Source organism: Vidua chalybeata, chromosome 4 (genome assembly GCF_026979565.1).
Source record: "Vidua chalybeata isolate OUT-0048 chromosome 4, bVidCha1 merged haplotype, whole genome shotgun sequence".
Taxonomy (NCBI): domain Eukaryota; kingdom Metazoa; phylum Chordata; class Aves; order Passeriformes; family Viduidae; genus Vidua; species Vidua chalybeata.
The window spans coordinates 28,782,461-28,800,001 of NC_071533.1; the positions used below are offsets into that span (position 1 = coordinate 28,782,461).

Below are 17,541 nucleotides of genomic sequence, written 5' to 3' on the forward strand. Positions count from 1 at the left end.
GCTTCCACGGCACGGTCCGGCTGCGACGCCAGAATCTGGGCAGCTGCTTCTTCACAGCCCCCGTTCATGTCAAAACTCCAGAAGGACTTTGCAAGATAGTTTTAACACCCCATGGTCAGATCCAGGCTTTGCGAGATACTTACGAGGCGTCGGTATGAACTTGTTCAGCTCACTGCCGGCTTTCCACAATTCATGTTTCACCATGCAGGTGCTTTTGTGGCATCAGTGACAAACAAATCACACTCCTTTACTGGTCACACCAGAGGTGGGTGGGTTACCCGGCCCCCATGATGGGTAGCCGGCGCTTGGCCCGGCGCTCACCTCCCTTCCCCTGCAGGCGATCCAGCCGGCAGCGTGGCTTCGTAGAATCACAGAAATGTAGAATGTTATGGGCTTGGGATGGACCTTAAAGATCATGTAGTCCCGACATCCCGTGCCATAGGCAGAGAACACCTTCCTCAAGGCCATTCAAGGTTTTATCCAACCTGGCTTTGAACACTGGTTCATTCCTGTACAGCTCCTTTCCTAAAGCCAGGAAATGATGGAGTGAGACTAGGAGAGAAAGCTGATGGAGAAACCTAAGTGGAGCCTGGCAGTTCTTTAAAAGTTGATTAGCTAAGCTGAAAGGCCACTTCTTCACTCATTCCAGGGAGGAAAGCAGCACTGGCGCAGAGCCCGTTGGCCAGAGCAAGGCAGTCACTAAAAAGCCACATGGAGCAAATGGTGGAGAAAGGCCAAGTGGGGAACACTCCATCTGCTCAGAAACAACACAGTGAGGAGAGCTGGAACTGGAAGCTGGGGCAGCCAGGCAGAAGGTTACCAGGGGTAACCAGTGCTAAAAGGTAAGGAAGAGAAATCTAAGGATATCAGGGATCAAAAGATGCCCTCTGAATGAGCAGATCTGAACAACATGGGCAGAAGCAGAAGGATTTAAATTATGATTTTGGTTTGGATTTGGAAAGCAGAAGAAAGCTGAGATCACAGTTCTCCTGGCTTTCTGATATCTAGGGAGGATATAAACACCAATTACGGTTTAAGTCAGAAAGCTCCAACAGTTGTTACTGAGATCACTTAACATTAATCTGTGAGAAAAGGGAGATTCCATTGACAGGAGTAATGTCAACAGCAACAATTTCTGGAAAATTCTCAGTACACCTTGTGGGGCAGCAGCCACAGGTCAGAGAATGGGAAGAATGATGAGGAATTCCTGTTAAAAGGAGTGAATATGGCCAAGGCCATCCAGCCTCACCCTACTAAATACGTCTGCCTTAGCTGTTTGGTAGCAAAAGGACTTTAGGAAGTGTTTGCATAGCACCATGTGATGTGCTGAAGAAGCACTGATAGGTCTAGTGCTGGGAGCACAGAAAATCAGAAAATAGGAATTCAGAAGAAATTGGAATCTGGTCTAGTGCTACTAAGTACCTTTCTGCTGGTAATGAGAAGGGAGACATTAAATCAGTCCCCATGACTAGTGGAGAAGTAAATGAAGATCCATTTGAATGTGCCCACTTCAGTTCTTGTTTGTCCCATAACATAGAAGGCATGGGCCTTGACCAGGCACTGAGAGAGCTCAGCAGGACCTCCCTGGCACCTGAATCTGTACAGCTGCTGCTTCACAGCTGTTTTTCATTTCAAAATTCCAAAAGAACTTTGCAAGCTAATTGCAACATCCCCCTTTGTCAGAACCAAGCTTTGTAAGATATTTAAGAGGCCAGAGCATCAGCATGCACTTGTTCAGCTCACCACTGGATTCCCACAATTTATATGTCACCCTCCAATTGCTTTTGTGGCATCAGTGGCAAAAAAACTCATATTCCTTTGCTCTCTCTGTATTTCCCATAAACCAAGGCATCACTTTTATGAAATGAATAGGTATGCAAACATTTATTCTACTTCCCAAAAGACTTTTAAAAATACAAGTAGTATTTTTAACATTGGGGATCCATGGTGGCCTTAAAATGTTGGTTGTAGGATTGAGTAAGGAATGCTATACTCTGGGTCAACCTTCAAAAGAAGGCTAGAGAGGTATTGGAGGATGAAAAATGGGACATGAGCCAGCAATGTGTACTCACATTGGCCTAGAAAGCCAGTTGTGTACTGGGCTGCATAAAATGAAGCATGGCCAGCAGGTCAAGGGAGATTCTTCCCCTCTAATCCTCTCCTGTGAGACCCTACCTGGAGTACTATATCCAGCTCTGGGGTCCTCTAGACCTGTTGAAGCAGGTCCAGACAAGGGCTACAAAGATGATCAGAGGGCTGAAGCACCTCTCCTATTAAGACAGACTGAGAGCTGGGTTGTTCAGCCTGGAGAAGAGAAACCTCCAGGGAGACCTCATTGTATCATTCCAGTACTTAAAGCAGGCTTATAAGAAAAAGGGGAGAAGGACTTTTACACAGGCATGTAGGAACAGAACAAGGGGGAACAGTTTTAAACTAAAAGAGGAGAGATTTAGATTAGATGTTAGGAAGAGATTCTTTACCATGAGGGTGGTGAGGCACTGGAACAGGTTGCCCAGAGGAGTTATGGATGCGCCGCCTCCAGAAGTGTTCAAGGCTAGGTGAGATGGGGCTTTGAGCAACCTGACCTAGTTGAAGATGTCCCTGCCCAAGGCAAGGGAGTTGGATTTGATCATCTTTAAAGGTTCCTTCCAACACAAACCTTCCTGTGATTCTATGAAAGGAATTCCTGTGCCTAGGAAGAAACAAGCAAAGCAATTAGGATTCACAGTATGGGACCTACCTATGGGGAAGTGGGACCTGGTTGTGGGTTACATAGGGCAGTTCTGGGGATGCACCTCCTCTTCAGACTCCCACATTTGGGTGGGGGTCCCTATCCTATTGCATTCCCAAATTTCTCCTTAGTCTTCCTGCCCCATAAGTACAGCCCCACTGCTCCCCTGCAGAAAGCTGAGACAAACAGCAGTGCTATTCACCCCAGTCCTTCTCTTTCCCCTACCCAGAGCATGTCCAGGATCTCTTCAAGTGCTGCCAACACCATTTGTATATGGTTTGTTAAGCCTTGGGGTAGATTCATAGCACTCTTGCAGAAATGGCGGGCAAAATAGTGTGGAGGATGCAGTTCTGGGCAAAATTTTATCCTCACGGGATTTCTACTTAAGGTTGAGGAGGAACATGTGGAGGATCTTTTAAAGCAATCAGTCAACCCATTGCTTGTTCCCCAGCCAGCCACCGAGCCCTTGGAAACAAGAATTGGTGCCAAAGCAGGACCCTGGGGTTTTTAATAAGTGGGCTGTGTGTCTGGTGGTGCAGAGGGCATGCAGTCTCCCAAGGGCCTGCCAGCCTTGTTCGCCGCTGGTGCCAGAGCCTGTGAGCTTTGCACTGGCCCACAGCACACCCTGCATCTGCTTACCACAGCAGCTTGGTGCTTCTGTTGAGCTAAGTTCATGTCCTGTCACAAGCAGCTGGTTACATTTGCACCTCTTGTCCTGCAAGGGCCTAAAATATTGCTGATTAGTCAGTGCCTTTTGCCTGACCCAGGAAGAAGGTGCTTTACATAGAAATCTTATTAATGATGCAGGTGCAGGGCTCAGTAAAGTGGAAGCACTTCAGATTTCATCTGAATAATTAAATTCCATCAATAGGATTTTGCAGGACTACTATTTAAAATTAATAACTGCAAATGCAATTCTGACATATAATGGAACCCACTGAAATGGGATTTTTTTTTTTAATATAAAATGCTGTATAGATTTCCTGGCAATTTTACAGCCACCTGGCTGTAAGTCCCAGCTGATCCTGAGCAGCAAGAGAGGGGTTTGGCGTTTCTGAATATTTTTAACCTCCAAAAATTAGGAAATGGCTCCAAAACCAACATCCAGCATGCTGATGCTCATGTTTAATGGACCTCTAGTAAGCTGATGAGTAAATTGAGAGGAAATGAGGAAGTCATGTTTGGAAAAATATGTCTCCTCTGCCTAAGAAGATGGGAAGATAAGGGATCATCTAGGTCTGTACCAAAAGCCACATTTCCTAAGAAATAAAATCTTCCTTTTCCCCAGAAACTACCTATCTCATTCCCTATTGGCAGCTTTGACTGTGGTGAATGTGTTGAAAAAGCCAAGAGAAACCATCTCTGGCTGACACCATTATGGATTTGCACACTCATGCAAGTATAATGGGATAAAGTGTAAGGTTCATAGGAAAGCACCAGAGCTTTCCTCTTTGGACAACCTTCAAGCAGCTCTGGGATGTCTTTGTGTCAGCATGCTGTTCATCATGTTTCTTCTGCCTTAGCTTCATTCATCACCTACATCACCAGGTGATCAAAGTTTGAATAGTGCTGCATGGCTTCTCCCTCTCGATGGGGAGGAATTCAGCTCCTGCTGCTTTGCATATTTTGATAGGAAGGTTGACAGTCAAAACTTTCCCTGCTTAGTGAAAGGAACTTACCCTGTCTGTCCTTGCATGCTGCCAGAAAGATATGCTTAATACAGGCTATGACCTCTAATAGCAGGCAGATGGAGATAAGCACTTCTCTCCCTGGTGTTTTTCTGCTGGCTGAGCCAAGCAGCTGCTTGGAGCATCCCCAGTGGAGATGCTCCTCCAGTTTTCCCATGGGAAACAAGAGGAAAATGCAGTGGCAGCCATTTGAGTTCACTTGCTGCAGGTCATATAGCAACTGGAAGCCTGCCCTGGCCTCAGAGAGGATCTGCAGTGTCCACAGGAATCATGGGGTGGGTGGCCCTCAAGAATGATGCTGCTTTTGTTGTCTTTACCTGCACAAGGCATTGGAAAGAAGAAAATTTGCTACAAATTTGAAGCCAGGGTCAATTTTCCCAGCAGAGATCTTTTGTTTCTGGAAACACTGTCTTGATTTAAAAATGTAATTTTGATAGCAACAGGTTGGGTGGTTTTGCATGTAGAAGGCTGGAAATTAAACCATCAACCTGGTTTCATTTCAACAAGAGCTATTGGGCAAGAGGGTGGGAAAGAGAATGACTTTCCCCAGTAGGAATTGAATGTGCCACTTTTGAAATGAGGAAGGAGAGTGCTTCTTATGGAGTACAGTGAAGGGCTACTTCCCACGTGACCTTCAGAAAAGCAAAAACTAGGTTAGCCCAAATAAAAGATGTACTGACCCACGGCAGGGATACTCTGAAAATAAATGAGTGCAAGCTTGGAAACTACTTCTAGATGAGCACAATTTAGCAAGAAGCCATGAAGTATTTCTGTTTCCCAGGGCCAGGATCTGGAAGAATTTTATCCCCAGGTTTAGGACTTCTCAGCAGAGCCTCATGGATCATCTGTATCCCTGCATACTTGTTCTCCAGCAGAAGTCAGGCAGTGGCTGTAGAGCCAAAACGTGAGCCCAGCCTTCAGGACTACCTCTGCTGGCTTTGGGCAGCTCCTGAATTCTACTTGGAGATGAGTTTTACCTTCATACATTCACACTTTCTCTCAGCATGGACTTTCCTCTCTGTCCTTTGTGTCCTTTGTCTGGCTTTACCAGCCAACACAGGAAGATTTTCCCTACACAGAGTGATGTCATTCCTCAGGCATTTAGCAGAAACCTGGTGAAGGTTTGCTAGAACTCAGAAGGCCTGAAAAATTATTTTGTCCCTGCTTGCCTGCTAATGATAAGAGACACAGAAACTGAATCTGAGCCTTTGCAATCTTGTAGTTTTAGTAATTTGTAAATGCAATAATTTAGTGCAGTGACTATGGCTCCGCACAAAGTTGGTTGAGCTCTCTGTTCCTCTCCAGGCAGTTAGATGCACAGGGTCACCCAAAAGGAAAGGTGTCATTCTTGTGAGGGCATTCCACAATAAGGAAGACAATAAAGGCTGTGAACCTGGTTGCCCTGTGGACTACTTTTCATTTCAAATCCCTTTTTTTTCTTTTCATGGGTCTGAAATAATAATTTATAGCATAGTTCAATGGTAGCTGTTAAAACAAGGTGAAAGGTTACTTCCACGGTGAAAGGAAGCACCAAAGCCCCCAAGGCATGCTGGAGTGTCCAGTGCTGAACAAAGACAATGACGTTTTAAAATCTGTGAACCTTTGGCCACGGTGCGTCGCTGACATTTGTAAGGGTAAGGTCACACATCTCGGCAAAACTGAGTGCCCACAGCCTCCGTCACCCTGATTCGCGGCTCCGCTGTAAAGGGCTCTATTCCCCCTCGATAGCAGAGGTGGAAATTTCCACGCCTATTTCTCCGACCCCCTGGAACGAAGCTTGACTGAGGAACCTGAAGAAGGCAGTGTTTAGGGTCTGGCCAGACGGATGCAGCACAGGAAACAAAGCACGGCAGGAAGGTGGCAGAGTTGCTCCGATTAACCAGAGGGCTGCAGGCTTTCGCACTCTCTCAACACGGAAGAACATTTACTGAATGGGAAGAAAGGTTAACCTCGGTTTCTTGCAGGGCTGGATGAAAAATCCAGCCTTGCCTCGAGAAAAAATGACAGGAAGCAACACAGCAGCTTCTGCCGTAACTCCGTGGTGAGTCGGGCGGCTCGCAAAGCTCTCAGCGAGCCCAGGCGCAGGGCGTGACCCGGGGCGGCGGCTGTCACACACCGGGTCCCGGCGAAGCGCCGGCACCGCCACCAGCACCGCCACCGCTGCCGCTCCACCGCCTCCGGGGCCAGGAGGGCTCACCCCACCGGGGCACCCGAAAGGCCGCTCTCTCGGCGTTGCCGGGGGTAGAAGCCGCAGGCCAGGAGTCTCAGGCCAGCACGCGGACCCTTCCTTCCCGGGGAGAAGGGGCCGGTGCCCGGCAGGCAGGGGCGGAGTGTCCCCCAGAGGCAAGGCCGGCTCTCCCCGGCGCGAGGGCGGCGCGGCGCTGCCGGGGCCGGGCCGTGACCGCGTCCCGCCCCCGGCGGGGCGGTGGCGGCGGCGGCGGTACGTGCGCGGGGCGGCGCGGCAGCAGTGCCGGCGCGGAGCCCCGAGCCCGTCGCGGCGGCGGCGACGCGCAGCGCGGCCGCGCCCATGGCGAGCGGCGGCGGCGGCAGGTAGGGTCGGGCGGGGCGGGGGCCCGCTCCCCCGGCCATGGCTCAGACGGAGCCCCCGAAGGCGGTGCGGCTGTGGCGCGACGCCGCCCTGCGCGCACGGAAGCTGCGGGGCGGCCCCGGCGAGCCCGAGCCCGAGCCGGACGCGGGGCCGCCGGGGGGGCCGCCGCCGCCCCCCGGTGCCGCCGCTCCTCGCCGCCCGTCCCTGGCGGCGGCGGCGCTGGGGGAGCTGGAGGCGCTGAACCTGAGCGGACGGGGGCTGGAGGAGCTGCCCGAGGAGGTGGGTGCCGCCCTGAGCGGGCTGCGGGTGCTCAGCCTGCGGCGCAACCGGCTGGGCCGCCTCCCCGCCGCCGCCCTGCGCCACCTGGGCCGCCTGGCCGAGCTCGACCTCAGCCACAACCGGCTGCGGGGCCTGGGGGACGGCGGGGCTCTGGCGGGGCTGCGGGGCCTGCGCAAGCTCAGCCTCAGCCACAACGAACTGGGCGCCGAGGGCCCGGGGCTGCCCCCCCGCCTCGCCGAGCTGGGCTGCCTCGAGGAGCTCGACCTCAGCTTCAACCGCCTGCGCCACCTGCCCGAGGGCCTGGGCCGTCTGCGGCACCTCCGCACCCTCGACGTCGACCACAACCTGCTGCCCTCCTTCCCTGCCCCGCTGCTGGAGCTGGCCGCCCTGGAGGAACTCGACTGTTCCGGCAACCGCCACCTCGGGGCCCTGCCCGAGGGCATTGCTGCTCTCCGCCGCCTCAAGATCCTCTGGCTCAGCGGCACCGGGCTGGCATCCCTTCCCGAGGGTCTCTGCCAGCTGAGTGCCCTCGAGAGCCTCATGCTGGACGGCAACCGGCTGCAGGCGCTGCCCGCTGGCTTCGGCAGACTGCAGCGGCTCAAGATGCTGAACCTCTCATCCAACCTGCTGGAGGAGTTCCCCTCTGCGATCTTGGCACTGCCCAGTCTGGAGGAGCTCTACCTGAGCCGCAACCAGCTCACCATGCTGCCCCCTCACCTCTGTCAGCTCCACCAGCTCCGCACTCTCTGGCTGGACAACAACCACATCCGCTACCTGCCTGACTCCATTGTGCTCCTCCACAGCCTAGAGGAGCTGGTCCTGCAAGGCAACCAGATCGCCATCCTGCCTGAGGGCTTCGGGCAGCTTTCCCGTGTCACCCTTTGGAAGATCAAAGACAACCCCCTCATCCAGCCCCCCTATGAGGTGTGCATGAAAGGCATCCCCTACATCGCAGCTTACCAGCAGGAGCTGGCCCACTCTCAGCCTGCCCTCAAACCGCGCCTCAAACTAGTCCTCATGGGCCTAAAGGATGCAGGAAAGACTCTGCTGAGACGGTGCCTCATGGAGGAGAATGAGCAGAGAGAGGACATGGGAAGCCTGGAGGCAGGGAATACCCAGCACAGAGGGTTTCCTGGGCAACAGCAGGACATTGGGAGGGTGGCAGTTGGGTGTTGTCCTTTTCCAGAGCCTCAAAACAATTCTTCAACTCGGGTACCTGTCATGCAGCAGGTAGACCATCTCCCTGTTGAGCGGCAGGACATCCCTTCTCGTGTCCCCTCTCACCGAGCAAAAGGGGACACAACATCCCCTGCACCGTCACTGCCACCCAATGTGCCCCGAGTACCACTGGGACGAGGACTGTCAGGAGGCAGTAAGGGCATCGAGGTGATGGACTGGACAGCAGATGCAGAGAGGGGCCTGACATTCATTGTGTATGAACTGGCAGGGGATCCGAGCTATGATGTGATCCAGTCTTTCTTCCTCTCCCCTGGAGCCTTGTATGTGCTGGTGGTGAATTTGAGTGCCTACGTCCCTCAGCACTTCTACCCCTCTGTGGGCTATTTCTTACACTGGCTCAGTTCCAAGGTGCCCCATGCTGTAGTGTGCATGGTGGGAACCCATGCTGACCTCTGTGCAGAGCGGGAGTTGGAAGAGAAGTGCCTGGACATCCATCACCAGATCGCTCAGCAGGAGAAGAGGGATGCTGAGGGACTCCAGAGCTTAGTCCAGCAGGTGGATGAGGCTCTGGGACAGGACTTTGACCTGCGCTGCTCCAGCCCACATGCTGCCTTTTACGGGGTGTCAGACAAGAACTTGCGGCGAAAGAAAGCCCAGTTTCAGTATCTTCTCAACCACCGCCCACAGATCCTGTCTCCAGTGCTGCCTTTCAGCTGCCAGGACCGTTGCCAGGTGCGTCGCCTGCGGGACAAGCTCCTCTCGGTGGCTGAGCACCGGGATATCTTCCCAAACCTGCACCGGGTGTTGCCCAAGTCCTGGCAAGTGCTGGAGGAGCTGCACTTCCAGCCTCAAGCTCAGCAGTTGTGGCTTAGCTGGTGGGACTCTGCCCGGCTGGGCTTGCAGGCAGGCCTGACAGAGGATCGGCTGCAGAGTGCCCTGTCCTACCTGCATGAGAGTGGAAAGCTGCTCTACTTTGAGGAGCATCTCACCTTGCGGGAGTATGTGTTCCACAACCTGCCGCGGCTCATAGACATCCTCAATGTCTTTTGCCAGCGGGATGCCACTGTGCTGCTCCAGAAACTGCTCAGCGACACCCAGATTGATGAACTGAGGACCACTCAGCTCCATCATTACGTGGAGGGCTTCTTGCTGCATGGCCTCCTTCCTGCCCATGTTATTCGTCTCCTTCTTAAGCCCCATGTCCAGAGTCGGGAGGATCTGCAGCTCATTCTGGAGCTGCTGGAGAAGATGGGGCTATGTTACTGTGTCAACAAACCCAAATGCAAGCCCTTAAATGGGGCAGCTGCTTGGTACAAGTTTCCCTGCTACGTGAAAAACGAGGTGCCCCATGCAGAGGCATGGATCAACAGCACCAATCTGAGCGGACAGTCCTTCGTGGTCGAGCAGCTGCAGATTGAATATAGCTTTCCATTCATTTTCCCACCCGGCTTGTTTGCGCGCTACAGTGTCCAGATTAACAGCCACGTGGTTCAGCGGTCAGATGGCAAATACCAGATTTATGCCTACCGGGGAAAGGTGCCTGTGGTGGTGAGTTACCGGCCTGCCAGGGGAGCTCTGCAGCCAGACACTCTGTCTATCGCTAGTCATGCGTCCCTACCAAATATCTGGACAGCTTGGCAAGCTATTACGCCTTTAGTGGAAGAACTGAATGTCCTGCTCCAGGAATGGCCGGGCCTGTACTACACTGTTCATGTCCTCTGTTCAAAGTGCCTTAAAAGAGGGTCACCCAACCCACACACTTTTCCAGGTAAGGCACAGCCCAGCTTGCCTTTCATCACTTTTGGAGCTTTGCCCCTTCTAGAAAGGTGTCTTGTGAGGTCAGCCCTAGCTCTGTTTTTTTGTTTTTTTTTCTTCTCTGCTCTAACTCCTTTCCCTGGTGGTTTGAGTCATGAGAGAAAATATTAGGGTAGCTCCAAGGAGACAGGCTTAAAATAACCCTATTCTCAGGGGAGGGGGGTGTTATATCCCCCTTTGTCTGTGCCTTTTCTCTCTGCTTTTTGGGTTTTCGCCTGAGGGTTGGCAGTACCATTGTTGAGAAGTCTCTGACCTGTCCTCCTTGTTTTGATTCCTTTGGGACTGTGGTGTTGTGTTTTTTTTCTCCCTAGTTCCTTTTACCCTGCAGCTCTCACTTCCTTGGAGCTATTTGTAAACACGAATAGAGATGCCTAAAACATTGCAGGTATCCCCTGTTCCCCCCTTCAAACCTCCACCCCCAAAACCTGGCCTATGCTGCAGTCTCTCTGAATGCAGGAAAGCTCCTCCCGGTAGACAATGGGTGTGTTGGTCTCCAAAGCCATATGTAAAAAGAGCTTTTTCTGAGCATTCTTTGAGCCCTGTCTCTAGTGGGAAGCATTTCTCACTGAAGAGAGAAGGATACTCCATCTTTTTGTTTTAGTGTCTCACCTAGAACTGATTCCCAAACTGTGCCTTTTGGAGCTGTTCTCAAGTGCATTTTATTTTCCTTCCTTAAATAAAAAAGCATAACCTCTCTCCTCTGGAACATGACTGACTGATCGTGGTGCTTTTTAAAGCTGTCACCTCTAAAGTTGTGATTTTTATTGGTGTTGTTTTCCAGCAGCATCTGTTTTACTTTGTGTGTGCAGGTACTGCCTCCTAACTGGTGTCCTCCCTGCTCGGCTTGGGTTTGCTCTGCAGCTTGCAGGGTGCCATGGGAAATGTGCTTTGATGTGTAAATCTGCATGAAATCAAAACACACTCTGGACTGTGAGCAATGCTCCAGAAATCTGCATTTTAACAACCATGTTGGAGGTGTGTTGGAATATTATTAAGAGGTAGCCCAAAATTGTGCAGAGAACTGTAACATGATTTGACATAGACCAAGCAGTGAGTGGTGCTGAATTTGTTCATAAGCAGATGTGATGAATAAGGTGTGGATTTTTTGGGATTTGATTTCTTTTTTTTGTTTGCTTTTTGTTTTTTTTTTTTTTCCTCTGGACGCTTAGAATAAGGAGGTGCAGTTTACTTCTCAGCCTGAGTCCTGGCTCCATCAGCTGTATCTCCCTCCAACTGCTCACTTATGTAAGAGCCATTGGACTGGGGGGGTGAACCCATGCTGTGAGACATGCTGAGTGATATCTTGTTGCTGACATGGTGCATAGGGCAAAGTGATCTGCTTTCCCAAAAAAAAAAAAAAAAAAAAAAAAAAAAACAACAAAACCTCTGGAAACTGAAAAAAACAAACCTGCCACAGAACCCCTGGAAAAAACCCCAACAACCCTCCCCAGAAACCTGCCAAAATTAGTCAAGACAGCAGACATGTGAACGTGCAGTGTGATGGGCACCTATTGAAGATTTAGCTTGTGAATTCCAGTTCCAGTCATGCATCTCTTTTATTTTTTTTTTAACTGGTGAATGCTTTGTGGCTGTCCCTTTTCTCCCTCTGAGTAGATGATGCTTTAAAATGGAAATTTGAAGAGGAGCCAGACTGTCTGCAGGCAGTTGGTGTTGTTGCTGAACCCAGTGATGGTCAGAGCAGGTTCAGAAGCATGAGAGGGGCATTGAAGGGCCTTTTGCTTTGGACTTGGCTGTGCCACGTATGTTTTCTTAGAGGTGGGAAAGGATTTGTCTCACCTGGGAGCCAGGCCAGGTGTGCTGGGAAGGGAAGGCTCAGGTAAGCTGTGTGCTGAGCACGGGAGGAGCTGGGGCTTGTGTGCCCGGTCTCCAAATGACAGCTGGGTGATGCTGCCTGTGGAAAGGGGGTTGCAGCATTTTTGAGGCGCTCCAGCAGGGAATTTAGGCTCTGCTATCAGGGACACAGAATAGCATCCCAGGTGTGACCCTGCCTTGGGGTAAGGAATGGCTCTCTTAAACATGGATACTATGAGACTCTAGCTGGGAGAACAGCAGATAAACATGTTTAAAAGGCAAGGCTGATCTGTGGAAATGCTGAAGAGTAATGAAATTAATATATTGAGAAGCCTGCTTGTTGTCATGGATGCTGCTTAAATCTAGCCCAGGTTTGATCTGGACTATATGAAAAGTGTGAACTGTGATTTGACTTGGGAGGCCTGTATGTCTGCATTTAATCTAAAATATTCCTTGCTGTGTATCTGCTCTATGAATAAAAGACCGTTTAGGAGCCCCTAATTGGCAATTGTGAAGCTCAAGACATTTTTCCTCCCGATTTTGTTGATCAGGAGGCGTGCATGTTTAAGTCATGCTGCCAAGCTTGCTGTCATGCAAGTGAATCATGATTGGTGTCATTTTTGACAAGGTGTAGGAAAGAGAGGGGTCTAATGTTAGGAAAATATGTAGTGAGGGAGATGTCTGTGTTTCTTTCCAAGCTCTTTTAGTGGAAATCATTGGCAATTACAGTGCTCCTAATATTTAAATAGGTCTGTGGGCTTTTTAGGACTGCACTGAAGAAGTTCTTTGCAGCCAGTTGACCTTAATAAGGGAAATATTTCTGTGTAGACACTGCCAAATTTGTGCTCAAAAATGGAAGTGCAGTCTGGCTCTCTGTGTGGTTGTGCAATCTGTGTCGTCATTCATGAAACTGATGGTGCATTCTTTGGTCATCCAAAATTTTTATTAGAATCCCTTTCAAAAAGGGAGTTCACGAGTTGAGGATTAATCTTTGCTTTTCCTCTCCTTCCTTTCCTCTCTGTCCTGCACACTATAGCTTCCACTGATAATACACACAGAAATACTCTAGGAACAGGGATATTGTGCGTAGAAATGGTAAATAAAAATTGAGATTCTGGATTCAGTTTTCTAAGGGTTTATTGCAAAGAGTGAATGAAAGTGATATAAAAATGTCTTGTTGGGGTCCTTTTAAGGAAGTTTTTGTGTTTGAAACCGTTTTGTAGCTGGGTGAAATAGTAACTGAATTGGCATCTGAGCTGGAATCTCAGTGTGCTTTGAGGCTGCAGTCATCCACTTGGCTGATAACAACTCAGTGTGTTAAACTGTTTTTTTTTTTCTTTTATATTTGCACTGTATGTAAATGAAAGTGTCCCTACCAGGCTAAGAAGGTCATATCTGTCTTTGAGTGACCAGCAGGAATGGTTCACCTCTCCAAGACAGTAAGACCTCAGCTGGGTCATCACAGGCATTGTGAAATGCTCTCATTTCTATGTGATGTTCTTTTAGCCCCTGGACTGAAGAGCTTTTACGTTATTCATGTCCTGTAAGCTATTAAGTGACTTGAGATTGGGGGGTAGAGGTGGCTTGCCATTTGTCTGATAGTAGACATGTGTGCTTTGTTTGGACAAATGTGACTGGATTTTCCAAGCTTGTGTTCATATGCACCTGCTAACTGCCCTGCTGCTGTTTCCCCTTGCCCTGTGCTAGGCTGGGTCTGGGTCACCACGGCCTCTTCCAGACCGTCTTTTGTACAAGGCGTCCTCATGTCCTATGCGTGATTCTTCTGGTGTTTGGGCTGGGAGGAGTTATGTTTCCGTTGGTTTTCCTTTATTCCTGCCTTGTGAAGGGGCTGTATGAGTGTAGACATAAGAAAGTCGGTGTCTGTGTCCATCGCAGAAGACAGCCAAAATGCTGTCACAAGTAAGATAAAGTGATGTGGGTTTTCACAGAGTAAAAACATGACAACACATCAAAAGCCATGGGCAAAGATACTGTGTGAGCCTAGCAGCCCCTGTCCAAAAGGATGCTCCAGAGCTATTGGGGAGCTTTGAAAGGCTCTGGAGGACTAGCAAGAGGTCTCTTTTGGAGAAAAAGTGCACGTCTGCCACCTGCCTTGCTAACCCCTTCTTGAAGTATCAGAGCAGGGAGGAAATCACAAGGCTCTACTCTGCCTGTCCCCCACACTGAGGGTGAGCAGAAGCAGGGGTTATACTGCCAGTCCATTAAGGGGTACAGATGGAGGTATCGTAGTTCCCTTGTGAGTCTCTCTGTCTTGGCTAGAGCAGGGCTAACTAGGCCACCTTATGCACATGCTTCAAAGTGAACCATGCTCACCAGCCCTGAGTTGTAGTCAAAAGCTATCATGACCTTCCTTGGTGGCTGGGATGGAGTCAGGAGACTGAGAGGTGGAAGATCCTGTGGTGTGTCATGCTGTCAAGTCACCCCATGCAAGGTGAGCCGAGAGCAGGTAAGACTGGTTTTGTCAGAAGGGCTCTGAAGTTGCTTCAAAATCTGAGCTGCTGCTTGGTGGAGGGCTCATGTCAGGTATCTAATTCCACTTTGTAGTCATGCTTTAAGTAGCTGGGGTTCTTTTCACAGACAATTGCAGCAGAGCAACACCTGCTTGTTACAGAACCTGGTGCTAACATTAGGCAGCCTTCTATTTTCCCTGTTTGCAGGTGGAATCTTTTTGCTTGACTTTCAAAGTAGATGCTGTGGCTGTTTTGGGGCTGTTGTCACACTATCCTGCAGGCTGTGGCTTCAGCAGAGTACTAATTGGAGACAGTGGGACAAGACTTCAGCACCATGTGAGCTTTGGATGTGGATGATCTGGGTGGCAGGATGAAGCTGAACATGGCCCTGTGGTTCAAGAGAAGAAGAGCAGAGATCGGTTGTTTGACTTGGGGAAGCTACTGTCATTCTGTGGCTCTAGCATGGATAATTAAGTTTATTGACTAGAGCTGATTTCTGTGCTGTTGAAGTGACAACCTTGATTGGTGTGACTTGCTGTAGGTAACAGTGTAGAAACACAGTAGTAGCCTATATGCCACCACAGATTTTTAGAGATTTCCTTCATATTAACCTGTGTGCTGCAAGGTCAGTATTTGAAGTCCTCTTGTTTGGTGTCTGAGGCGTCCTCTAATTTAAACAACATATTAAAAAGGACAACAAATATTTCTGTGGTCTTGGAGGAAACTGAGGAATTGCCAGAGGAAGAGTGTGGTATGCAGAGTGGGTGGCTGCCATGGGACTGTCCCTGGTGGGGTGTGGATGTGGGAATTAGTCTTTGGAGAGAACTGAAGTAGTCAGTGCAGACCTGGGCTTGTGCCTGACAGTCTGGCTCGGGAGGATGCAGGAACAGGAGGGAATGTGGTTGCCAGAAGAAAGGCCTTACAGCTGTCCTGCAGTGTCTGGTTACCTCATATTGTGTGTGTTTGGGGCTTTTTTTTTAAGCTCTTAATAAAGAACTTGCTAAAATTACTTGAAATTAGAATGGCAACGTGCACACTTAAGACTGCTTGGAAAAAAATCCTCTTTCTTGCTTGAAGAAATCCTCTTCCTTACTCCAGAAATTCCTATGCATTTGTGATAAAAGAAAGCTTTCCTGTTATATCAGCTCTGGTACAGGGAAGCTCTTCTGGTTTGTCCCTTAACAACTTGTCTTGCCCTGACCTGTTCCCCATGAGGGTCATCTCTGGGCCTTGAGCCTCTGGATTTTGATCTGCCACCATTGAACCAGGGAGATGCTAGATTTGGTTGAGTGGATCTTTTTGGTTTGGTTAGTGAAGCAAAGCAGAGCAGAGTGCTTGGCCTTCAGTGCATTACTTTTTTGTGGGTTTTTTGGTTGTTGTTGTTGTTTGTTTTTTTTTTGTTTTGGTTTTTTTTTTGTTTTGGTTTTGTTCGTTTGTGTTTTTTATTACAGTTGTTGAAATTTGTCTCTGCAGGAAATGACCTATAAAAGAGTTGCTGGCTACCAAATGATTCTTTGTGGCATTGCGTGAGATCTGTTTAAAAGCTACTGACTGTGATGGTGAGATAAGCTGTTGTTGGAGGTTTTCCCCTCTGGAGTCAGTTGATTATGTGAGGACTGATTTGTGTGCTGCTTCACATGCTTTCAGGTGTCATGAAACATGCTTTGCATTGTCTTGTGTGCTCACACGTCTGGTGATATGATACCTGCTTCTACAAGCACTGAAGTGGGAAAAGTTTTCCTGTGTAAGTTTAGTTGAAATTTAGCACGTGAACGATCCACATGCAGGTGTATTACAGGGTCTACTCCTCATGCATCTCAGGAGAGGATGGTGGGAAATCACCAACAGTGCTGAATCTTTGTCATTTGGGGATGTGAACCTGTTACTTAACATTGGGATAGAGATGTAAAAAGCCATTATCAGTTTAAAAACAAAATAAGAGTGCATCTGGTAGGTAATTCTCCTGTATGCTGTGGTGTCAATTGTTTTTGCAGTATTAAGCAGGCAACTGTGATAGCCTAGGGTGCTCTCAAATTAGGAATTTACTAGTAATAGTGCAGGCTACTTGCTTGGCTCTTGAAAGCAATTTTCTAGGGAAGAAGGGGAAAAAATTTATGTAGTGAAAAGCCCTGTGTGGGGTTTGAATTCTTGGAAGTCATCAGTGTACAATTTTTTTTTCCTACCTCACCCATATCATGAATAGAGGAAGAATAACCTCTGTAGATATGTAAATAAAATCGTGTTCTGGGGGTTGAGTACAAGATCATCAGTTATGTCCTTTTAACTCTCTCTCCTTATTTGTGGAACCTGTGCTTGTCACACAGATGTGGACAACTGTGAGAGTAAGCAGGCTGGTGCCAAGTAAGATCACCTCTTCTCAGGTGCTTTGAAGCTTGTGGGATACCTATTTCAGGGAGCTCCTTGTAGGGAGAAGGAGTGGGAAGGGAGTGCCTAAAGTACTGTGTGAATTATAACCAAATTCCTCTGCTGCAAACAAAATGTGTCAGTGCTTTTGACTAGCTAAGAACTTACCTATGTCTAAGAAAGTAATGCACTTGGGTTACAGGAGTCTCAGCCTGCCTCCATGGTGTGTTATATGTTGGTCTTGCCTACATCAGGAGAGCTGATGAGATTCTGGTGACCACAGCATGAAGGAGCTGCCTTATACAGAAGATGAGGAGGCCGTGGTATATGTGGAAGCTGTTGCATGGATGAAGTTTACAGTCTTGGATGGCAAGGTCACCTGTGTGAATGTGGCCTTTGTTCCAGCTAGATCAGCTGGGAGAGTTTTTTCCTCTAGCACTTCCTTTATGGGAAACTGGATGTAAGAACTGAGATCGGGGGTAAGAGACCTGTGGAAAAAAAAAATGGCTGGTGGCTTTTTTAGAAATTTAATTTGGGGTGTTCAGATGGACTGAACATCCCCACCTTGGAGGGCTTAATGGTTCTTCCCCAGGAGGCTGCTGGAGGCTGAAGACATATTGCACTTGTGGTATTTTCCTGGCTAAAGCTTGGTGG

At 49.1% G+C, this 17,541-nt stretch overlaps 1 protein-coding gene across 4 annotated transcripts in view; it reads left to right on the forward strand.

Annotated features, from left to right (window-relative positions):
* The first annotated feature begins 6,970 nt into the window (after positions 1-6,970).
* MFHAS1 (multifunctional ROCO family signaling regulator 1) overlaps positions 6,971-17,541 on the forward strand; it is a 35,279-nt gene continuing 24,708 nt past the window's right edge. For all 4 annotated transcript variants that reach the window (XR_008430497.1, XR_008430498.1, XM_053940578.1 and 1 more), the window contains exon 1: positions 6,971-10,193. Coding sequence is in view for 2 of the 4 variants with exons in the window: in XM_053940578.1 (XP_053796553.1) it covers positions 7,007-10,193 (3,187 nt within the window). In the remaining 2 variants the exon portion in view is untranslated. The remainder of the gene's footprint in view (positions 10,194-17,541) is intronic.